The sequence below is a fragment of the Dasypus novemcinctus genome, chromosome 4, assembly GCF_030445035.2.
Source record: "Dasypus novemcinctus isolate mDasNov1 chromosome 4, mDasNov1.1.hap2, whole genome shotgun sequence".
In the NCBI taxonomy this organism is placed as follows: Eukaryota; Metazoa; Chordata; class Mammalia; order Cingulata; family Dasypodidae; genus Dasypus; species Dasypus novemcinctus.
In genome coordinates this window covers 49,056,064-49,078,839 of record NC_080676.1, presented here as the reverse complement: position 1 = coordinate 49,078,839, position 22,776 = coordinate 49,056,064, and the positions used below count along the sequence as shown (strand labels likewise).

The 22,776-nt window shown below is 34.3% G+C and overlaps 1 protein-coding gene across 4 annotated transcripts in view; it reads right to left on the bottom strand.

The window, feature by feature from the left end:
* Window positions 1-22,776, bottom strand: part of NAALADL2 (N-acetylated alpha-linked acidic dipeptidase like 2) — a 1,069,483-nt gene that overhangs the window by 669,028 nt on the left and 377,679 nt on the right. For all 4 annotated transcript variants that reach the window (XM_071214620.1, XM_058295358.2, XM_058295357.2 and 1 more), the window contains exon 3: window positions 7,023-7,296. In XM_071214620.1, the coding sequence (XP_071070721.1) occupies window positions 7,023-7,296 (274 nt within the window). The remainder of the gene's footprint in view (window positions 1-7,022; window positions 7,297-22,776) is intronic.

The window sequence follows — 22,776 nt, the reverse complement described above, 5'->3', positions numbered from 1 at the left end:
AGATGGAGAAATGTTCTCTTCAAATTCATGCTTACTTGTGAGAAGTAGATAAAAAAATTAGTAAAAAAAGATACAACAGTTCAGAAAACTTTAGATTGTGCTATGCCCTAAATACTGTAAATAAGGAATAATAACATAGAGGGTGAAAAGAAATTACTTAAACTCAGGGAAGGTATCGCTTAGGAGAACCCATCCAAATGAAGAGAAGGAAGAAGTCATGCACTGACCTTGAAGAAGAGCTTTCTAGGCAGAGGGAATTTAAAAATCCTTGAAGATAGAATGAGGACTGTAGGAAATGACACAAAGATGTCAGATAGGCTAAGGACTAAAATGTATCTGTAGGGATATCCTTATAAAAGCAGGGATTGGATAAGGATGGAATTTCAGGAAGCTTATCGATGAAGGAAAGGGCAACAGGTATAAGGCACATCTGAGATGGTATACAGATTAGTCGGTTGGTTGGTCAGCTTTTACGAAAAAGACTGAGAAGATTTGGCCCCATTTAATTGACAAATTCTAGAAACAAAAGGGAGATATAGAGAAAATAAAACTAGATTACCCTTTCTCAACATAAGAATGAACATTAAACATAAGTTATAAAAGAATTAGTCCTACTCCATTTATATCTCCATGAATGTCAGTGATAATGAATCATGAGAATTTCTTGAACTTTATCATTTATTCCGTGATTACCCTATATATTCTCTTACCCTGCAAAAAACTAGGAATAAAAACCTTGAGAAAACAAAGCAAAACAATCAACAATAGCACTATATAATTGCTTCAAAGATAAGCATTCTGGTATGAGTTGGTGAAAGTCAATCATTTTTTCCTGGAGTGAGGATATGGTGAAGTGCAATGCGGAAATAGGGTCACTGTTTTGAAAACCCAGGCAGGTAGCTGGTAGCCCTGTAATAGTTATTTAGTAAGTCTGAGGGAAGGTCAGTAGACTTTTTGAAAAATGACCCAGGACCCAGAGTACCCCAGAAAGGTTTACATCTTGTAGAACTTTTGAGGAGAATTCAACTTACCTCTTGATCTCCCATGGAATGTCCCTTCTCAGTCCCTGGGAAACCTGAGAGAAATTTTCTGCCCTTCTCAATACCATTACTGAATTTTGAGTAGCCTCTGCTGCCCTAGTTGGAGGGTGTAGAAGGTTTGAAGTGACACTAAGCATACCCTCATTTTTCCACCCCTGACAATGTTCTTGGCTCTGTTCATTCCACTCAAATATTGTGGCCATGCTTTAACTAGCAGTCTTTTGTGGAGTGTCAGGAAGTGGTATGATAGAAAATTAAAAAGATAAGATGTGTGGCATTTGCAAATTTCTGTGGTTTAAATTCTCTCATTATTTCTCCTTATAAACTACCAATGAGAATTTGCTGAATGAGGAATTACAAGAGAAGATAAGAGTTAGGAAGGATAGTGCAGAATTGACTCATACCAGTAGTGTGAGCTGGCTAGAACTGACTTCAGCAGACCAATAGGACACTTTTGTCTTGCCTTGTAAAGTGATGGGACAACACCCTACTGAAGATTCTACTAGATGGCTGAAACAGGAAACAGGTATGTATTAGAGATATGAGTTGAAGCTTGTGCCTAGGTCTTGGCAAAATGGGAAGAGTATACCCACTTTGAGTCTACCTCACTGGCAAGAGAGAGGTAAGGGCAAGAGAAGTAAGAAGCAGTGCACAGGAAATGTTGTTAGGACACTGAATATAGGAATGACCTTTATGTGTATGTGGGAGTATGTGTGTGTTCTAATAAGAAGACCTGAGGATTAATTGTACAGGACTGTTATCATATGAAAAAAAGGAAAAGAAAATCAATACTTAACATTTTAATATACCGCCATGCTAGACATTTTACTAACCAGATTGAATAAACTGCAGTCTATCTTCAGATAAACATTTGGTAGATATTTCTAATCATTTTATAGATGAGGAAACTGGAGCTTAGAATATTTAGGCAATTTGCTAGTGTTCATACCAGTATCGAGACAGGGAGTTTCATAAGTGTCCATCTAAATGCCACTTTCTCCCATTTAACTGCCACCTGCATTTGGACAGAGTTCAAAGCTTTCTTATTTATCACTATAACTGCAGTGGTTGGAATATAAAAGGCACCAGGATGTATATGCTGAATTTTGAATGTTTCTTGTTATATTTGTGAGACCCAGCTGATTAAATTCTACATTAGTCAATCTTTCAGTAACAAATTAAAATATAAGGAATAAAATTAATAACCAGGACACTTTATTTAATAAATGCTACTCAATTTATTAAGGTGAGGATATTAAAGGAGTTGCAAATTCATTCAAGAGAATCTTCCTGGAGGCGATGAAAATAATATAATAATTCTCCTAAAATAATTGAATTAGTATATTCAAATAGTGTATAAACTAACAACTAACTTTTTCACAGATCTCTCTAGGTCCAAAATGATTAAATTTGCAGCACCTACTGAAATGAGGTAAACCTTTTTAATAAACTACATATTTAAGTGGTATTTTATGGAAATTAAAATAGAAATGAAATCTGCTAAGAAAGTTACATTATCACTTAACTTTTTAAGTGGTATGCTTAAACTCAAGCCAGAAATGAAAATAAAAACCTTGACATAGAATTTGCCTTCTAATAACAATTATGGGGATTCAGATATCTTTAGAAATAACTTTAGACACATTAAAAGTGTTATCTTCAAAAGCTTTCTCCCTAGAAATGTGGAGAGTTTTTTTATAATGAAGAGGGAAAAAATCTGTTGCACTTTAACCACTTAGTTGAATTTAGCTATGTTTGTTAAAACTTTTACTTCATAAAAAAAGGCTTCTGTTTTCTTTTCCAGGTAGAAGATGCAAACTTTTCAACAAATATTTAATTATAGGTGATATGTTTAACTATATGTTTAACTATATATGTTTAACATTTCACTATAGGTGAAATGTTTAACTATATCACTTCTTTATTTGTAAATGCTTCAGAATAAATTTTGAATTTAGGAATACACACACACACACACATACACCTTAAATATATGGAGACTACTTTCATGGTTATCATCCTCAGATTAGTGAGTAGCAATTATGGGATTGTTTGCTAACTTATTTGATTAGTACACAGAGTTCCTGAAACAAGAACAGAAGTTCATATTAGGGCCAGATTTTAGACAGATTAAAAACAAAACAAAACAAAACAAAACAACAACTAATAACAACTATATGCAATTGTGTTCATGGCCATTTATCTCAAACTTGTGTATTGTTGACCAAAAGATGGATTCCACAAGAGAAAAAGGAAAGAGACAGATAAAATGCAAAGTCATTTTCACCATTGGAAAAATGCTCTACTCCTCCTTTTTGTGTTGGTGAGACAGTAAGCTTTATTTTCATACCCAGACAACAAAAGTTTAAATATACTACTCCATTCTACTTCTCCAGCTTCCTGATATTTTTATCTGTGACCACTGGAATCATTTACAGATAAATATATAACACTGCTTTTTGCTATAGCACTGACAAGTTTGCTTTTGTTTAAAAATATTAAAAAGAAAAAAGAAATAGTTTTCCAAGTCATGAAAAAATAGACATGAGATTGCTAATTATCCAAGGATTCCATATAGTGGTTATATTTTATTCTTTAAGATTTTCCGATGAAATACTTGATACAGTGTATAGATTTCATGTGTTAAAAAACTATGTCTTAATATTTTATACACAAAGGCAAGCAATGCACTCTTCAGGACCAACTTGACGTGATTTATCATCCTACGTTCCAAAATAAAATAACCACTCCTAGTTTCTTTAAGCTGCCAGTTTGAATTAAAAAATAATATGGTCAGGGTATTATGCATATTTTATTACTATTTTTCTGATATTTTCTTAGTTTATCTTATTTAAATTTGTCTAGTTTCTACTAAGCAATCAGGATAATATTTGTGGAGTGTTATCTAAGTTCCAGGTCCTTTATGAAGTTTATCTCATTTCTTCCCCACAACAAGCATATGAGGTACTATTATTATCATCCTCATGCATGTGAGAACAGTGAGGTTTGAGAACTGCAGTGAGCAACCAGCAGATGTATAGCTCCTAAGGAAGAGTAAGCTCTTAAACTCTGTAAGCTCTTAAACTCTGCTCTCTGTAGAATGGGGTAGTGACAAATGTGTAGGTAAGAATATGTACAGTGAATGGGTGGTTGAAAATAAGTTAGTTCCATAAATTTGTTCTATTTGTCTTTTCCTTTGGACAAAAAAATAGTACTTTACAGCAGAAAAACATTTAAAATCCATAAAATGTATATGGATAAAAAAAAACACCTTTTCAAAAGAACAGAATAGACCAATCTGAATAATTTATATTAATATTATATAATATTTAATGTATACTAAATAGTAATTATTCCCTTTGATTTTTTGCATCTGTCTGTGTTTCACAAGGGACAAAAGAAATAATTACATAGGAATTACATAAAAGTCATGTGTTCTATTTATAAAATTGACTCGACATTGTCAGCACTCACTGCCAATGTCTTTAACCTTATGATGATATTATAGTTGGTATTTACCTTTTAATAGAAAAATATGTCACTTTTACTCCCTGAAACTAACTGCACTCATGCTAAATTATTTATGTTTCCATTTTAATATGTATTTCGCAACTGACAGCACAACTCTCCTTAGCGCCTTTTTACTGACCCACCTGTCATTATGATGGGGTAAACAATGTCACCTTTCCAGTGCACACTGAATTGCAAAGAATTTGCAAAGTACACCATCCATCATGCTGGCACTAAGTAGCTTTGTGAAGTAGATCTCAGATATCACAAATGCTGTTAAGACTGATACCAGAAAGCTAAAATTGGAAGCTTATACAAAATGGCCATATGAAGAATGGATATGACAGGTCTTCAAAGAAAAGGGGCACTCCTCTTCTACAAATAACCTTGTCAAAAGCATAAGTAGTGGGGAGCTTTGTTGACAGTCAGACTAGAAAAATTTAAGAACTTGTTAATGGCTTTGCCAGATAGAAATTCATGTAAACGAAAAGTATTCAAACTCAAAAAAAGAGAAGGGAAGAGGGGGATGGATGTAGTTCAGTGGTCAAGCACTTGCTTCCCATAAACGAGGCCCTGGGTTCAATCTCTGTTACCTCCTTAAAAAAAAAAAAAAAATCAAAAAGGGAGTTATGTCTGAAACATCAGTAGCAACCACTCAAGTTTGGTTTGAATTAGGGAATGATCCAAAGAGAAGAGAAAAATCATTAGTGATCACCAATATTAATTAGAATATGTGAGTTTCAATAATATATCTACCTAAAACATGTATATAAAATGTGTGAATACTGGCATGATCGTTCAGGGGCATTGAGCGATTTTTTTTTGTGGTGGGCTCATATCTATGAAACGCATTCAATCTAATTCTACTGTCATCCACTGATCCCAGCAGATAATTAAAGAGGTCCAACCTAAGGACACAAGACACAAGTTAATAGTTTCATGGGTTTTGCTTATCACCTCAGTTAAAGAAAAATCAATGTACACCAAAGGTAGTTGAAAAGTGAAATAGATGAAGTGGTTTCAAGGACCCACTCAATCTCCTGGTGTTTTTGTTGTTGTTCTGTGTTTCGGACATGTTTTTGTTTAGGGGAGGAGATGATGTTGCTGGATTTGAGCAAATTGGAATAAAGAGTAGGCTAGAAATATGTGGGGCTTAATAAGACTAGAAGTCTCAGAGAAAAGATGTGGGGTAACTAGATCCTAGTTTAAGACTAAAGATTTTAAGCCAAGGAAAACGTACTGGCTTCTTCCTCTATTCTTATTAATGCATAGGTATGTTTCCAATATTGCCTAACAGAAATAGTGTATATATTAATCAAATCCAATTATGTGAGTCTCAAACTATAAATACTGCATGGATCTAATATTATGTTAAATTTAATTACTGATAAGATTTGACAAGGGGGTTACTGGTTAGAAGAAGTCCTGCTAAAAGTCAGAGCATGATATAGAATAGAGGCAATGCTGAGCCACCAGTAAAGCTCCCCCCCCCACAAAAAAGAAAAATACGCATTATTCAAAAGAAGCATACATTGTTATTTGAGTATTGAGTATTTCTGCAAAGCAACTTTAAATGTTTAAAATATTCCATATATTAATGATAGCTAATAATAAGTCAGATTCTTAAAAATTCATGCCAAAATAATTAGCAAACAGGAAATATAGATCATTAATCAATTCATATTTAATGAAGCATCCTACAGTTTTAGAAAAAAGAATAATATGTTTATTGAAATGATAATTTCCTATTGAGACAGAAAACTTGCCTATGTAAGTGACACTGGTGACTGTCCTATATGTAGTAGTTACTTAAAATCTCACAACCTTTTGAAGTTGGATCTATTATCCCCCTAACCCAGATGGCTAAGTATCAGCCAGTAAATGGGGGACCTGAAATTTTAAACTAGTTAGCATTGCTCCAGAAGCTGTCCACTTAACCACTAGGCAAAAACCCATAGCATCAAGAAACCAGCTAATCCAGGAAAGGTGGAGAAATAAGCCACATCTGGCTTCAGTCTCATGTATCATGAAAGTAGTAGTACTGTGTTTCAGATCTGAATGTATGAATAATCACATCAATTTTTCCACCTCATTTCTTGCATGCATACACCATCTCAAAACACAACCTCCTCCATTTTGATTCTTTTTGTCCATATCAATGTATTAAAGTTTGCCTCTTAAAAACCATGGAATGAACTGAAATTACACGATATAGTCTAAGCACGGTAAGGACTCAGTCATACTTCCAACTCCTTTGAAGTAAAGTCTCCTAACATATTTTCACTTTCTAAATATGACAAGGAAAGGGAGAGCAACCCAAATCTTCCCCTGCTTTCCTGGTCACCTCCACACGGAGAGCATTTAATGCTTACTTTCATATGGTGCATTTTGCCAGTTAGTTCAATTTAGATGAAAGCTGTTGCTTTCTAATTCCATTTCACTGTACATGACAGAGACAAATGATCATATTACCTCAAGAGTTCCTTTGGCAGAATAGGCTGCATATGAGTAGAGCAGATCTTGGCTGCTATTTCCTCTGACTTCTTTGCCACAAGTCTGGCCATTAGGATGAAAGCATTGGCCGCTGCTGCGCAGAATCACGGTGCTGGGAGAAGGGCCTGGCAGATCGAGCAGCACAGAGTAATTTACAAACTTTACATCTTCTAGACCCAGAGAAGTCCACTGAGTCTTAAGATGCTTGGAAATTTCCATGCCATCTTCACTTTTATACAGTTGTACCAACTTTCTGAAAGAAATTTTAAAAGCATACCATAAAAAAAGAATTAAGCCTTGATTCTTTTGAGATGTGACTCTTCAATAAATGAACAATTATTAATACATGTTATGAGATACCAAAAGACAAATGAGAAACTTAAGATTTGATGGAGGTGATGGGCTTGTGCAGAAATTACAGTCAATCAAACCTGAATGAATGAACTGCTTAAATCAAAGAAGTAATGCCATACTAAGGGACTGCAAAGAAGGGCATGATTAATGCCAACTAGTTCTTTTATTAGTTCTTATCTTTCTGTCAACATCTACATAAACTATGTAAAACTGAGTTCCAAAATTAGTTATCATGCTTGGCTGAGATAGTTTATATTATATTCAATATGATTTCATATAAAGCTATGTAACTAATATATCATTATTGCTATTCTAAATAATGCAGAGAGGACTCTTTAGGCACAATTTATTTACAAAATTATGTGATGCTATGAACAAAATGATACTCAGTAAAATCAGTATATCATGGTACAAAACCAAAACAAAAATGCCAAACCTATATGAAATTAATTTTTATGTTGTGCTTTCTCTGGTCTATTTATTCCTATGTCTGTTCTGTAATCTATAGTGACATTGTCTACTTCTATTGGACGTCCTAGAAGCCAGACAAAATCTGCTGACTGGGATGAAAAGGGACTGAATGAATCCTACCATTTTCCTTTTTCGGGCAAAAAACTATCTTCTTATAAGAATTTCATTGCTCTCCAAGTTATCACCTAAGTGTTTATTTCAATGTTATTGTTATTTTTGCCCATCACATTATTTTTCTGACACTACAAACATGGAAACGTTTCTTCCAGGACTCTTTATTCAAGCACCCAAACATGGTTTCAAAAGGAAAAAATGCAGACAACAGTGTAGGAAAGTGTTACTGGAGACAGAGGTAGGTCTGATGACACAACTTAGAAGCTAGCCCATACAGAAAGGTGCAGTAATATATAAACTGGTCCCCAGCTGTGATGTATCTTTCTGAGGCTGTCATTCCTTTTGTTGATCTTAGTTTCATGGTACTTTACAATGTAAGCAGGTCAACAAAATATTGACTGCTTCAAGATACGTTATGGTATTCAAATATAGTCCCTAAAGGCAAATCAAATACTTCCTGAGGGATTCAGTTGAAGAATCAATACTTTTTTCCGGTGCTGGAGAATTTCTAAATATTATTTGATACTAAGCTAAAATTATTTTCAAAAGGATATCCATACTCTCTACTTTACTATCCATTTAATAGTTTTTCACTTTTTGTATTATGACCCTTGAGTTTTTTTAATATTGTGAAATAATCTAAATATATTTTAAAAACATATAACATATATCAGGTATATAGAATAATGAAAGGAACAACCCACTTTATGAAGGTGAATATCTCCAATGTCATTAAAACCCTTGGATGCTCTTTCTTTTTATCACTCATACTGGCCCCCACAGTAACCCTTAATCTGATTTGTGTTTCCCATTGCCTTGTTTTTATAGAGTTAATACATATGTATATATACGTTTGTAACAATTCACTGCTTAGTTTTATGTGTTTTTAACACTTATATAATCTGTATCTTATATATACTTTTTTTGTGACTTGCTCTTTCACTTATATTAGGTATTTTGGATTCATCCAGGTTTATGTATCCAATTCTCCTAAGATAAATATTTTAGAGTTGTTTCCACTCTAAACAATGCTTGATTGAACTTACTTGTTTATGGTTCCTTACAGATATATATAAGAGTTTCCTTAGGCAAGGAATTACTTGGGCCATAGGGTACATTCTTACATAACTTTAATAGGAAATGTCAAAATGTTTTAAAAATGGTTGTTCATTACAGTCTTGCCAGCTCTGTATGAGAGTTCTTTTTGTTCCATTCCTCACCAAAACTTGGTGTTGTCCATTAATTCTTTTGTCAATATGGTAGGTTTGAAATGGTATTTTATTACATGTTTAAGTCAGGTTGCAGTGTATACTATATAGTTTTCCAAAGCTGTTTGTACCACCCCCAGTAGTTAAGAGGCCCCATTGTCACTATATTTAATTTTTGCTATCCAGTGAGAGTAACTTTGTATCCCATAGAGGTTTTACTTTGCATTTCCATAAAACTAATAGGGACTTTTTTTCATGTATTAATTAGCTCTCCATGATTCCCTTTCTGTGTTATAACTGTTCATATCCCCTGCCTAAATTTATAGCAGGGCTTTGTATATGCTGGATAAATAATCTGTTTTAGGTCACATATGGCATACATCTTTTCCCAGTTTTCAGCTTCTCTTTACATTTTGAGAAAATGAATATGTTGGCTTAATGAAGAACAGAAATTCATAATTTTAATGTACATAATTTTTAATGTAATATAATGGTCATGATGTTATTCTCATATAATTTTTTCTAAAAGTTTTAAAGAATTGCTTTTCACATCTCAGTGTTTTATCTGGTGTGTGTATGTGAGTGTGTGTTGTGTATTGTGAGGTGGGAATCCAACTCACTTTTTCCACATGAATAACCAATAGTCCTGGCATCACCTTGTTGAATAGTCAACAATGTGCCATGACAACTCTATCACATATGAATTTTCATATGTGTGAATCTATATCTGGGCTCAATATTCAATACCATTGGTCTTTTCAACCTATCTCCATAATAATGTGCTATTTTATTATTACTTTATGATATGTCTTAATATCCAGAATAGCAAGTCCCCCCAGTTCCTGGTCTTCTTCAAGAACATCTTTTCTCTATTTTTTCTTTGTCTCTTCCATATTAATACTGATATAAGCTTGTCTATTTCCACATCAAGATTGCAATTGGAGTTACATTGAGACAAAAGATAAGGTTTTGGAGAAATATCCTTGCAATAAATTAACAATAATTCCTTAATATTAGCAAATATCCAGTTTTACATAAATAAGTTATTTTAATTTTAATTTTTTAAAGATACTTAGATTACAAAAATGTTACATAAAAAATATAGGGAAATCCTACATGCCACACTCCCCATGTCTCCCATACTTTCCCACATTAACAACATACCTTCATTAGTGTGGTAACTTCATTGCAATTAATGAACACATTTTAGAGCCACTAAGCATGGATTAGTTTTCCTTGTAGTTTACACTCTCTCCCACCCAATTCTATAGGCTATGGCAAGGTATACAATGGCCTGTACTTGTCATTGCAATGTCATTTAGGACAATTTCCAAGCTCCCAAAATGCCCGCTGTATTACACCTGTTTTTCCCTCTTGCTGCCTTCAGCACCTCCGGTGACCACTGCCTCTACATCCATGTTATAGTTTTTTCCAGTGCGCATAGCCTAGGTGGAACCGCTGGCTCCCTCTCCAAAAAGAGTGAAAGAGTGTGACTGGCAGATTCCCTGGGAAGAAGGGAGGTCTTGGATGGTTGAGAATGGTTTCTTTGTGGGAACATAAACAACAAGGAAATAGAATAAGAGGAATGAAGTGTCAAAGTGAAACCTTGCCACATACACAAAAACAACAACAAAATAAAACCACAAATAGAGAGAGAAGCTAATCAACTGTATAAGCCCATCAAGATAAACAGATGCCTAGACATCAACAAAAAATTACAAGCCATACTAAGAAACAGGAAGACATGATCCAGTCCAACGAACAAACTAAAAACCAGGTTTTAAGACTGAAATATTTATCTGCTTATTGCTGATGTAGAAGAACACTATTCACTTTTTCTATTAAGCAACCCTGTTAAATTCTCTTACTAATTATAACATTTTTTTCCTTTTTTTTTTTGTAGTTTTCAACATAAAAATTACATCATAACCAAATAAGCAAATAATGAAGATTATTCATTTCTAGTCTTTAATATATTTTAGTACATTTTTTGGACTAGTTTTGTGGTGGTGTGAAGCTATCTGTACCCCAGATAGATGTGATCTTAACTTTAATCCAGTCTTACGGGTGTGAACCCAGTGTAAGTAGGGCCTTTTGAAGATGACCCTTTAGTTACTGAGTCACCCACCTCATTCAAGACTTCGCTGGAGTCCTTTGCCTTCTTTTTGAAGTATATCTCCTTAGGGAAAATTATTATTAAATGTTCAGGTTTTTGTTCATCTGATCAATTAAGTTATTTCAATTTCATTCCTAACAGATTTTATTGCTAGGTTCATAGTTCTCATTTGAATATTTTTTTTCTCTCAGCACTTAACATTCTCTTAATGAAAGAATTCCATTATATTTTAGCTTACAGTGTTGCTGTTGAGATGTCTGTTCTCTCTCTATTTGCCATTCCTTTGATTTTCACTGGTATTTTCTATTTTTAAGATCTTTATCTGGATCATCAGCATTTTCACTAAGGTATGACTAGATGTAGATTAGTTTGCATACATCTTTTTGTGTTATGTTTTGTTTCTTTAATATGACAATATAGATCTTTCATTAATTATGAAAGAAGTTATAGCCATTATCACTTCAAATATTACCTATTCTCTGTTTTCTCCTTCAGCAATTTGAATTAGATTTATGTTAGGCCTTCTAATTCTATCTTCCATGGATATCAACCTCTCTTTTTTATTTTCCAAATTCTTGCTCTTTGCTGAAATATGGGAGATAAATTATTTTTATATATGTTATTATATGTTACATGTTATATACATATATACATACATACACACACGTATATGTATGTTAAGTCTATGTGTTATATTTTCTCCTATGTAAACTCCTACCTAAAGTTGCAGTGAAAACAGACAAGTTTCTAGATTGGCTCCCTCTGTTGCGCGTTCTCTCTCTCTCTCTCTATTATTTTTTGGTAATTACTCCCTCATTGAGACTATGGTCCCTTAAGAGTTTTGTCTTTATGTGGCAAACTCACATCCTGCCCCTACCCACACATTCATATCTCTTTTATTACCCCCATGCCAATTGCTATTAATCCTCAAAGTTGTAGGTTTCTTGTTTCATCATTTGCCCCCAGATCAATGATCTCATTCTTAAGTTTTGATTAACTTGGAAATTTCTCTTACTATCCTGTCAACTCAGGTTAGGAGTGTTTTGAAGTGAGCTTACATTATTGTATACAACATCCATGTGTTTTTCAGAATATCTATTCCAAAATACTACCAGAAATAGCAATGTACTAACTTGAAAATCTAACCCCTGTGTAAGACATGACTTCTTTATAACTTCTGATTTTTATTCCCATAAAATTCAAGGGGAAAACTTCTGGAAAATGGTTAAGAAATACTATCTCAGCTCCTGATTCTCCAATGGAATTATAATGTAAGTATTTGTACAAAATTGATTCACACAATATCATTTGGAACATTATCTCTACCTATTATAGATTAGATTATTCAAATCTGTTAACTGAATTAAAGAAAATAAAACACATTTATTATAACTTAGAAAAATTCCATTATATCAATAAAAAATGCATCCTAGAAAGTTGGTAACAAAGTTTTTAGATACAGATGATTATAAAAACACAGGTCTTATCCAAAAGAGGGAAACTATAAGCAGGGCAGACAGTGCAGGAATTTGGTACCCTGTCAGTAGGCCTTACTTTGGAATTTATGCTCCCCAGTATAACAGAGTTAGACTTATTTATAGGCTATCTACACATGGCTCTTCTACCCCTTTTATTTGAACCCATGATTTGCACTCTACTTGATAATATGTCACAAAGACTTAAATCCTTTGTCCGCCCATGTGCCAATTGAGCCCTGAATGTCAGCAGAGTTGCAGCATCTACTCTCCAAATCACCCAGGATAATTAAAAAGGAGATGATGATGGACAATGCCCATCCCAAGGAACAGAGAGTGCCTACAACTGCAAGCAACATAGCTCCAATCATCTGCCCCATGAGAGCTAAGCCTCCTCCCAATTAGAAGCAAAGTGGGCATCATCATCACCAAATCCTCAAAGTGGAGAATGAACAATGGACTAAAGTATTCTTATTATTACTCTACTATAGACTTAGTATTCTACAATGGAAGAACTGCTATCATTGCTGTAAAGGCAGTAGCCACAAGAGGTTCTGAGGGATGGAAAAGGGAAGAATAGGTGTAATAAGGGAACATTTTCAGGACATTGGATTTATTCTGCATGACACTGCAGTGATGGATACAGGCCATTATATATCTCATCATAACTTACAAAATTGAGTACGACAAAGTGTAAACTATAATGTAACCTGTAGTTAATAGTAGCAAGCCTTCAATATGGGTTTATCAATTGTAACAAAAGTACCATGCTATTGAAGGATGTTGTTAATTTGGGAAAGTGTGGAAGGGGGAGGGGTGCATATAGGAATCCTTTATATTTTTTATGTAACTTTTATATAATCTAAAGCTTCTTTAAAAATAAAAAAAAATATTAAAAAAACACTGGCTTTAAAAACAATAGAGGAAACACCATTTCTTAATTGATAGTCCCTAACATTCCAAATAATTAACAATAAGTTAATGGACACTTATTCAAGTTGTTCAGTCTTCCTAAGATTAGTTTTCAATTCTACTTTCTTTTAAAATTGTATTTTGATTTTACCTAAAGGGCTGGCTCATATCTACATTATTCAAAAAAAGAGGCCATATGGAGTCTGTGTTCTTAAACTATGAAATCTTTAAAATTCATTAAATAAATTAACGGTCATCATAACAAAATGTTATTGATACAAATGGTTTGGTAAAAGAATTTTTTTATTCATTAATCATGCCAAATCACTTAGAATTTTAAAATTTCTAGGTTTTATTAGAAATGTCTATAGTTTTCCTGATCTTCCCTCCCCCCCCCCCCCCAGAATATTTTGAGATTTTTGGTGGTCATTCTGTTACAATTAAAAGAGAAATGTTGGCGGCAGACTTGGCCCAGTGGTTAGGGCGACCCTCTACCACATGGGAGGTCCACGGTTCAAACCTCGGGCCTCCTTCACCCGTGTGGAACTGGCCCACGCGCAAGGAATGCTGATGCATTCAAGGAGTGCCCTGCCACGCAGGGGTGTCCCCAAGCAGGGGTGTCCCCACATAGGGGAGCCCCACGCGCAAGGAGTGCGCCCCATAAGGAGAGCTGCCCAGTGCAAAAGAAAGTGCAGCCTGCCCAGGAATAGTGCCACACACAGGGACAAAAAGAAACACAGATTCCCGTGCCACTGACAACAGAAGCGGACAAAGAAGACGTAGCAAATAGACACAGAGAACAGACAACCGGGGTGGGGGTGGGGAAAGGGAGAGAAATAAATAAATAAATCTTTTAAAAAGAGAAAAGAGAGAAATGTTATTAAAGAATTAACAGCAATGTAGCTCAATTTACTAATTTCAAAGAAGCCTATAAAACTAGGACTATGTCACCTAAAATCGGACAGTTATGAAATAAAAAATCAGAAAGTTTAAATTTGTCTTAATTTTTTTTTTTTTTTTTTTAGGTACTGGGGGCCAGAGATTTAACCCTGGACCTCATATGTGGGAACCTGAATTCAACCACTGAGCCATCTAGACTTCCCTGAGATGGTTTTTAATTTGCCTTGCTTGTTGTTTGTTTTTGTTTTTACAGGAGGCACGGGAACCAAACCTGGGACCTCCCATGTAGGAAGTGGGTGCTCACCACTTGAGCCAAATCTGCTCCCTGGCTTAATTTTTAAAATAAGTGTTTCCTTGGGCCAGTAGCTTTGGCAGGCAGCATAATGAGCTGTCATGCCTGAGACTTGAATTTGGAAGTGCCTTTGACATTAACTTTCCATCGGCCAATAGAGACTGAAAAATGAAAGGATTTTGGCTTTGGTAGACAAAATTCTGTTTATATCAATGTTCAACACCTGCTGCTGGATGAGCCACAGAGCAATAGTGATGTCAGAATTGGAGGAAGTGATGCATATAATATTCCTAGCACCAAGGTGAGTGCCAAGAGCATACTGTAAATAAATGAGGAAAGGAAACAGCTAAAGAAAGATACTAGCATTACACAGAAAAAGATCAGCTGTTTATTACATGTCCACTGAGATCTTTTTATGTATGTATACAACATACGCACACAGTTACATTGTACCAGCTGATATTTCTCATACTTTAAAAAGTCTAAAGTTTCTTTAACTTTATTATTTGATAGTCAATATAACAAAATATTGTGAATCATGACTATATGTGTGCAATGAATTTAAAGACTAAAGCGTACACTGACTTCTTATCTCTTAATTTGGCTTTGGAAATAATAAGTCTAAAACTCATTATCACTTAGAAACCCTATCACATGCAATGGCAAGAAATTAAATAATTAGGAGGAGAAAGCAGCATGCCTTCACCCTCTCTTGCCAGTCAGTCACCAACCAGCTAAACAAAGACATGTTTCTTGTTCGACTATTCCTTACTTTACATACTATGAATTAAATGTCTTCTGTAGGGAACCAAAACACTCTGCTAGGTGCTTTATTCATGCAATTTTATTTAAACATCACAAAATATCCTTGGATAACAATTATTGTTCCCATTTTACAGATAAGGAAATTAAATATCAGATAATGCAATCCATGTAAAATGTCCTAGATTAAATAGTAGGCCGATCAGATTTCCAGTATATTACACTGCTGCTTAGGAACAAAAGTCCCCAATCTGAGATGCTTTCCAAAAACAATCAAAATATAAAGTTTTAGAAAGCCCTGTATCTGGGCAAATATTAAAAGGCAGATGGTTTAAGGTTGTAGGACACAAATGTTTAAAAAACAAGTTAGCACAGAAGTTGAAAGAATTCTTAGTTGAAGGAATTCTTAATGCGTCTTCTCCTTGCCATCAAGGAGAACATGGAATAGCTCCCTGCTTTGCAAGTTATAGAGGCATGCTGATGGGCCTGGTGTTCTCCAAGCTAAGACCTAGGCATAAAGCTGATAGTCAATAAAACTTGCTTCATTAAAATGGTATTTTTTACACTTTATGTTTCATAGGACAGTAAAATGAACTTGATTTAAAAAACTAGGACACACAGAAAATAAACTGTCAAGACATCTGTTTCTGTCCATTCCAGGAAAAAAAAAATCCAGTGTTATTTCTCCATATCTTTCCACCTTTGCACACATTGGTACAGGAGTTAATTTCATTTCCTTTTAACATTGAGTGGATACCCTGACTTTGAGGGGGAAAAAATACAATAGGGTGTCTGCATGATGAAGTATTAAAAAAAGTACATTTTAGAAGGGAAAAAAATGTGACTGAATAAAATGAAGGCTATTCAAGGTATGGAGGCCAATAAAGTTTTACAGAATGTATCAGTCCTGCACAAAATACTACACATTTTTAATAGTGACTTGGTTCTGAGACTCTCTTTGATTTATTTAAGCTATCAAAGGTAACTTTTCAGAGTAAATCTTTCTAATTTATCTAGAATAAGTCTAAATGTAGTCTCACAAAATGGATATGTTAATCCAAGCAATGAGCCATTACAAGTCTTCAATTTCATTTTCTTGGTTCTCTAATGAAATGACATAAACGCCAATAGTGCCAAAACATACAAGTCAAAAGAGTTGCTACTTCATGATACAATGTTACCTCAGGTAACTGAATATATTATTGAATAAATATTTGAGAAGTACGTATTTCTTTCAATAAGATCTTAACAGAACCAACTGACCTCTATTGCACTTCAATATAAGTATATTTATTGGTAATTTCTTGTTTAAATGTAATTCCTAGTCTCCTACTACCTGAAATGCTAAGATGTTTCACTTTTCTTATCACTAACACAAAAATCACTAATTCATTTCACTAATCTTAAAATGCAAACTTCTTTAAGGCATAGAAGGAGTCTTACCCCTTTTAACATCCCTGAAACTCCAAGTACAATGAGTTGCACCTAGTAATAAATACTATTTATAATAAATATATTTAGGATGTTTACAACCACTTTGAAAATATAATTTTTACATGATATTTATTTAGTTTAGTTTATTTCCCATTATAGCAAATTAATCCTTAAAGTACTCCAAGGAAGACAGAAACAACGAAGGTAACACTACATAATGGGAAAATTTATTTTTAAAGTAATTTTTGGATATCTTCTCTCTGTGACACTGTATACAGAGCAAGGCTTATGTCAGAGTAATGAATGATAATGCTTATGCCAGGAAAATAATAAAATTCACTAAGAATTTCACTATTACTGGTCACTTGTTAAACAAGTCTCCTTTCCTTCATGTTCAGACTCATTTCAATTTCCTGGAATGAAATCTTCTTTAAGAAATTATACTTAATTATTACATGAAAAGTTGTGTAAATCATGAGACAAGTTGTTAACCCATGAATTTTACAAAATCCACTAAAATCAGTCTGTAGAGATGACTCGTCATTGGAAGTCATGACAACAGGGGAAAAAAGATGAAAACTCCAAATGCCAAAATGATAGAGAAGAGAGTTTTGACAAGAAAAATGCATTGTACATTGTGATATGTGAATAAACTGTCATTTAAGTGCTTCATCTCTATTGTATACAGGGAGAAAGGGAAAAAAGACACAAATGAGCCACATGGATATTGGTGAATTTATGACATATACTGCTGCTAATGGGCCAGAATCTAATCTATTGAACCTAATGAATTATCCACAATACTTGGAGAGCTGACTGTCAAGCAAAAGGGTTAGTAGGGTTAGTGTGAGGGAGGAGATGAGAGTTTTGGAGGAGCAGGTTTAGGAGAAGAAAGCTTCTAGATTTTGGAAACAGAAAGTGAGGGCTTGAATTCTGGTTCTTGCATACAAGCTTGATGACCTTGGGTTTGTTAATATCATTAGAGCCTAGTTTCAATATTGTAATATGTTGACTAAGAATATTTTATTCGTTTGTTGACAGCATTAAATAAGAAAGCATAAAGTGCTAAGCACAATATCTGGTACATCTACATACTTTATAAATGTTCCTTTCCTTTCTTTCTTTCTTATATGATCTTTCCCATGCCCTAAAAGAAGAGTAATAGTAGACATGAGTATCAGGATAGCATCAAAAAATATATATGAATTTAATTTCAATTCATGGTTAGAATCATAGAGCCCCTGTTTGCCAATTGCTAGTTATTCTCTAAATAAAGCACTTGTTTGAATTGTGAGCTGACATTGTACTTCTTTTCAGGAATAACATCTTTACTTGAAATAATTACTGATAGACAAACTATGGTAGATCAAACTTTAATATTTGGCGGTTATTTTCTCAAAAATGTACAAAGTAACACTTCAAGAAAATAGTTTGTCATGATGAAAAACTCAAGCTTTTAAGCAAAAATTAGAATTTGCCACTTTTCTCACTTTCTTTTGTTTGAAAATGTAGTTATTTTTCATAATTGTTTTCTTTTTGCTAGCATGTAATGGGTTTTAAAAAGTATTTTTACTAAATTAATAAATCTTTTTCAAATTTCTCAGCTTTAATTCCTGAGAATTAAATATGGAAAGATATAAACTGCATAAGCAGTACATATGGAGAGATATAAACTTCATAAGCAAAACATTTTGGGGGATCTTAATACTTTTTAGGAGTGTAAAGAAGTCCTGAGAGCAGAATATTTGAAAACCATTGCTCTAGCCCATGTTTAACCATAGCTACTAATGAGATAAGGCTAGAAACATGTGAGAGTATACTAAATAATAAGCATTTACCAGAATAATGCATAACAATATAATTCAATATAGCTGAAAACTGGAGGCTAATTAATTTCCTATTAATAATAATATTGCCATATATATTCATAATGGGACACTATACAGCAAAGAAAAAGAATAAACATTAGTTTATATCTGTATGGATAAATCTCACAGATATAACATTGAAAGAATCCAAATACAATAACACATGCTAACTTATGTAAAATTTAGACACAGGCAAAACAAATTTATTATTATAAATGTGAGAATAATTGTTACATTTGGAGGCAGTTCATGACTGGGAGTTGGAGATGAAGGTGTTTTCTGGATGGAATGACCATGTAATAAAAATTTATTTAAGATATGTACACTTTGCTTCATGCATGCTATCATTTAATAAAAATATTCCTAAAACAGAAGCAAAAACAAACGAAACTTGCTTAGAATCATGTCACCTGTAAGAAAAAAGTCCAACTGCCTTATTATGACCCATAGTAACTACATTCGTTTTTTGGTTTTGTTTTTAAGATTTATTTATTTATTTATTTCCCCTCCCCCCCCCCCCGCCCGCCCAGGTTTTCTGTTCTGTGTCTATTTGCTGCATCTTCTTTGTCCGCTTCTGTTGTTGTCAGTGGCACAGGGAATCTGTGGCTCTTTTGTTGCTTCATCTTGTTGTGTCAAATCTCCGTGTGGGTGGCACCATTCCTGGGCAGGCTGCAATTTCTTTTGTGCTGGGCGGCTATCCTTATAGGGCGCACTCCTTGCGCGTGGGGCTCCCCTACGTGGGGGACACCCCTGCCTGGCACGGCACTCCTTGCGCACATCAGCACTGCGCATGGGCCAGCTCCACATGGGTCAAGAAGGCCCGGGGTTTGAACCATGGACCTCCCATGTGGTAGACAGACGCCCTAACCACTGGACCAAGTCCACTTCCCAGTAACTACATTTGATTAGTGGGTCATAAAATTACTCATAATGTGGTGGATATGCCAGTTAGGATGAATTTAAATGGTTGTGAAATCATGTGTTTTTTAAAGATTTATTTTATTTTATTTATTCCCCCTTCCCCCCTGCCCCGCCGCCATCCCTTGCTGTGTACTCTCTGTGTCCATTTGCTGTACATTCTGTGTCTGCTTTTATACTTTTTCTCATCTTCTCTTTAGCAGGACCCAGGTACTGATCCTGAGACCTCAGATGTGGGAAAGACACACCAATTACTTGAGCCATCTCTGCTCCCTGGTTTGTTGTGTCTCTCATTGTTTTTCCTCTGTGTCTCCTTTTTGTTGTGTCATCTTGTTGAGTCAGTCTGTTGAATGGGCCCGCTCTCCATAGTGTGAACCAGCTTTGCCTTTACCAGGAGGCACTGGGAACTGAACCTGGGACCCCCCATATAGTAGACAGGAGCCCAGTTACTTGAGCCACATCCTCTTTCCGATGTGCTTTCTGATATGCATTTTGGGTATTTTGCTTTGCTTTTATATAACCCATGGATGTTTAATAAATACACTTTAACTAATAATCTACTATAGATTATTTTCATAATATATGAATTCAATAAAAAATCTTATCTGGATTTCTGCATTTCTTAGGGAGGTTGACTTATAAATGACAAGACAAAGTCTTCATTTTTTAAAGTGACACTATTCATCTTACCTAAAAATTCAGCCAGCAAAGAATTGAAATGGACCACAAAATTTCCAGAAATATTTGAATTAACATAGATATTCCCCCTTGGCCTCTCCCCCATTTTTAGATAAACTCTTACCATTTGTTTGATTTCTAGCTACAGAAATTGATTCAATTCTTCTCATCAGCCAATACATTTAAAATTACCTAACAAATACAAATCCCAGTGAAGATGAAAACTCAAAGGCAAAAGAAGGAAAAAGATAAGAGAAATTAATTCTTTAGAGCCCACTATTCTAATTCCTTGCTTTAATTATTGGAAACATGGGTGCAAGCTTATTTTCATGGTTTGGTTCAAGGATTAACTCAATGCCACATAATCCTTGAGATGGTACGTAGTTAAAACTAAAGCTCTGATATTCTGATAGTCAATCGCTGTACTTTTCACAGCCATAATTATGTGGCATAATTATATTGAACTCTATTTAAGCTAACTGTGATAAATAAGTACTAACCAAGCAATGTCTCTTTCCACCTTTAGGATGACTTTTCATGGATGGCAAGTAGAATGTTTTTAGATACTTTAAAAAATATATGTATATATTTCCATATTAAATCATGCTATTTTGGAATACATGAACTAATTTTTGGTACATGTGAAATTAAGAGAACAAAACCACTTAATTTGACTATTAAGAAAGAAAGTGGTACAAAGCAGAGTTGCATAATTTACATGCTAATTTTAGAAAAACCAAAGCTACTCTAAGAACTACAAACTGAAAATGAGTACATGCTACTGCTGGGGAATTTTTTCTCAATATTTCTCTCAAAGAACAGAAATATTCTTATTTTCATGTTCTTTCATACTCCCTTCATAGGGTTTGGATACCTATGCTCAATCTGGGCTATACTCATTCTATATAACCAGAGTATAAGCAAATAGAACAAAGTTATTCTAATTTTTTTTCTGAATTCAATTACATTGCAAGACATAATTTCTAAAAAGAATAGTACACATTTAAATATACCAAAAATACATGAGAATCAATATTTTAGATCTATCCCAGAGGTTGAAACTTTGTTTTCCTTGTTGAATACTTGGCCTTCTGATATCCTGTGCTTTATCAACATTAAAAATGGGGTTAAGAAGCAGATGTGGTTCAGGCCATTGGGCACCTGCTCCCACATAGGAGGTCCTGGGCTTGAATCCTTATACCTCCTAAGAGACAAAAAAGCACACAACAAGTAAACAGATGCAAAACCCACCTCAGGGGAGCCAGCTTCCTGAATATGAGAAAAAAATGAAGAAAAAAATATATATAACACAGAGATTTTTAAAATTGAGATTTTCTTGCTCCTCTTATTCCTGCTTCTTTTCTGGTCCCACTTTTTAACTTAAAAATCGGTCAATCCTGGTCTTAAATTCTTGCTTGTCAACAATTCGCTGGCATGGGGAGTGCCCAGTTGTTTTGGGCAGGGCATGAACTTTGCAGTTCACCACAGATCCCACTTCTACCCCCAATAATGGTGCATCTATGTTACCTAGTTGGCCCAAGTAGGCCTTTCAGGTTGGTTGGTTGGTTGGTTTGATGTCTGGCCTTATAATACTTATATACTTTAGGAAGAATTGTAACTAATCTTCTACTCCTCTATGAATTTCTTGCAAATATTTGCATCTGTATTTAAATGAAGTGTATTCTTATACTCTCTTGAGCCTTCATTATGCCTGAGGTAATTCAACTTATTTTCTCTAAACGAATGGAACCAACAATTAATGCTAAATAAAACAGCTACAGCAAAATTTAATTTTGTTTTAATATTAATGACTCTGGTTATGTGAAGAGAAGACAGAATGGAGAGTCAGGGTATGTAATATTCATAATTGGTCATCTTTTTCTTATGACAGCATTTATATTATTTCTTATCATACTAAAAGTCAAAAAATAATTTTACAAATCAAATAAGAAGCCACACAGTATACATGTGACAGATTATTGGCAGGCTGGAAAATGCATTTAAGTTATCTTTGGAAGGGGTGATTACAGATTGGCACTAATATTATTCATCCATTAAGTATCTACTGACATGTCATCATGTCATAGAAATTAATAGAAAAGAAATTATTCTATTTTAGAGGTAATTCCATTTAGTCCTACATTTTTCTCCAGTAATGTGTTTAGTAGTACCCAGCCTCTCTGTCTGACTGGAGAAATCCTTATTTCAGTCTTGTTTCTGCCACATTCAAA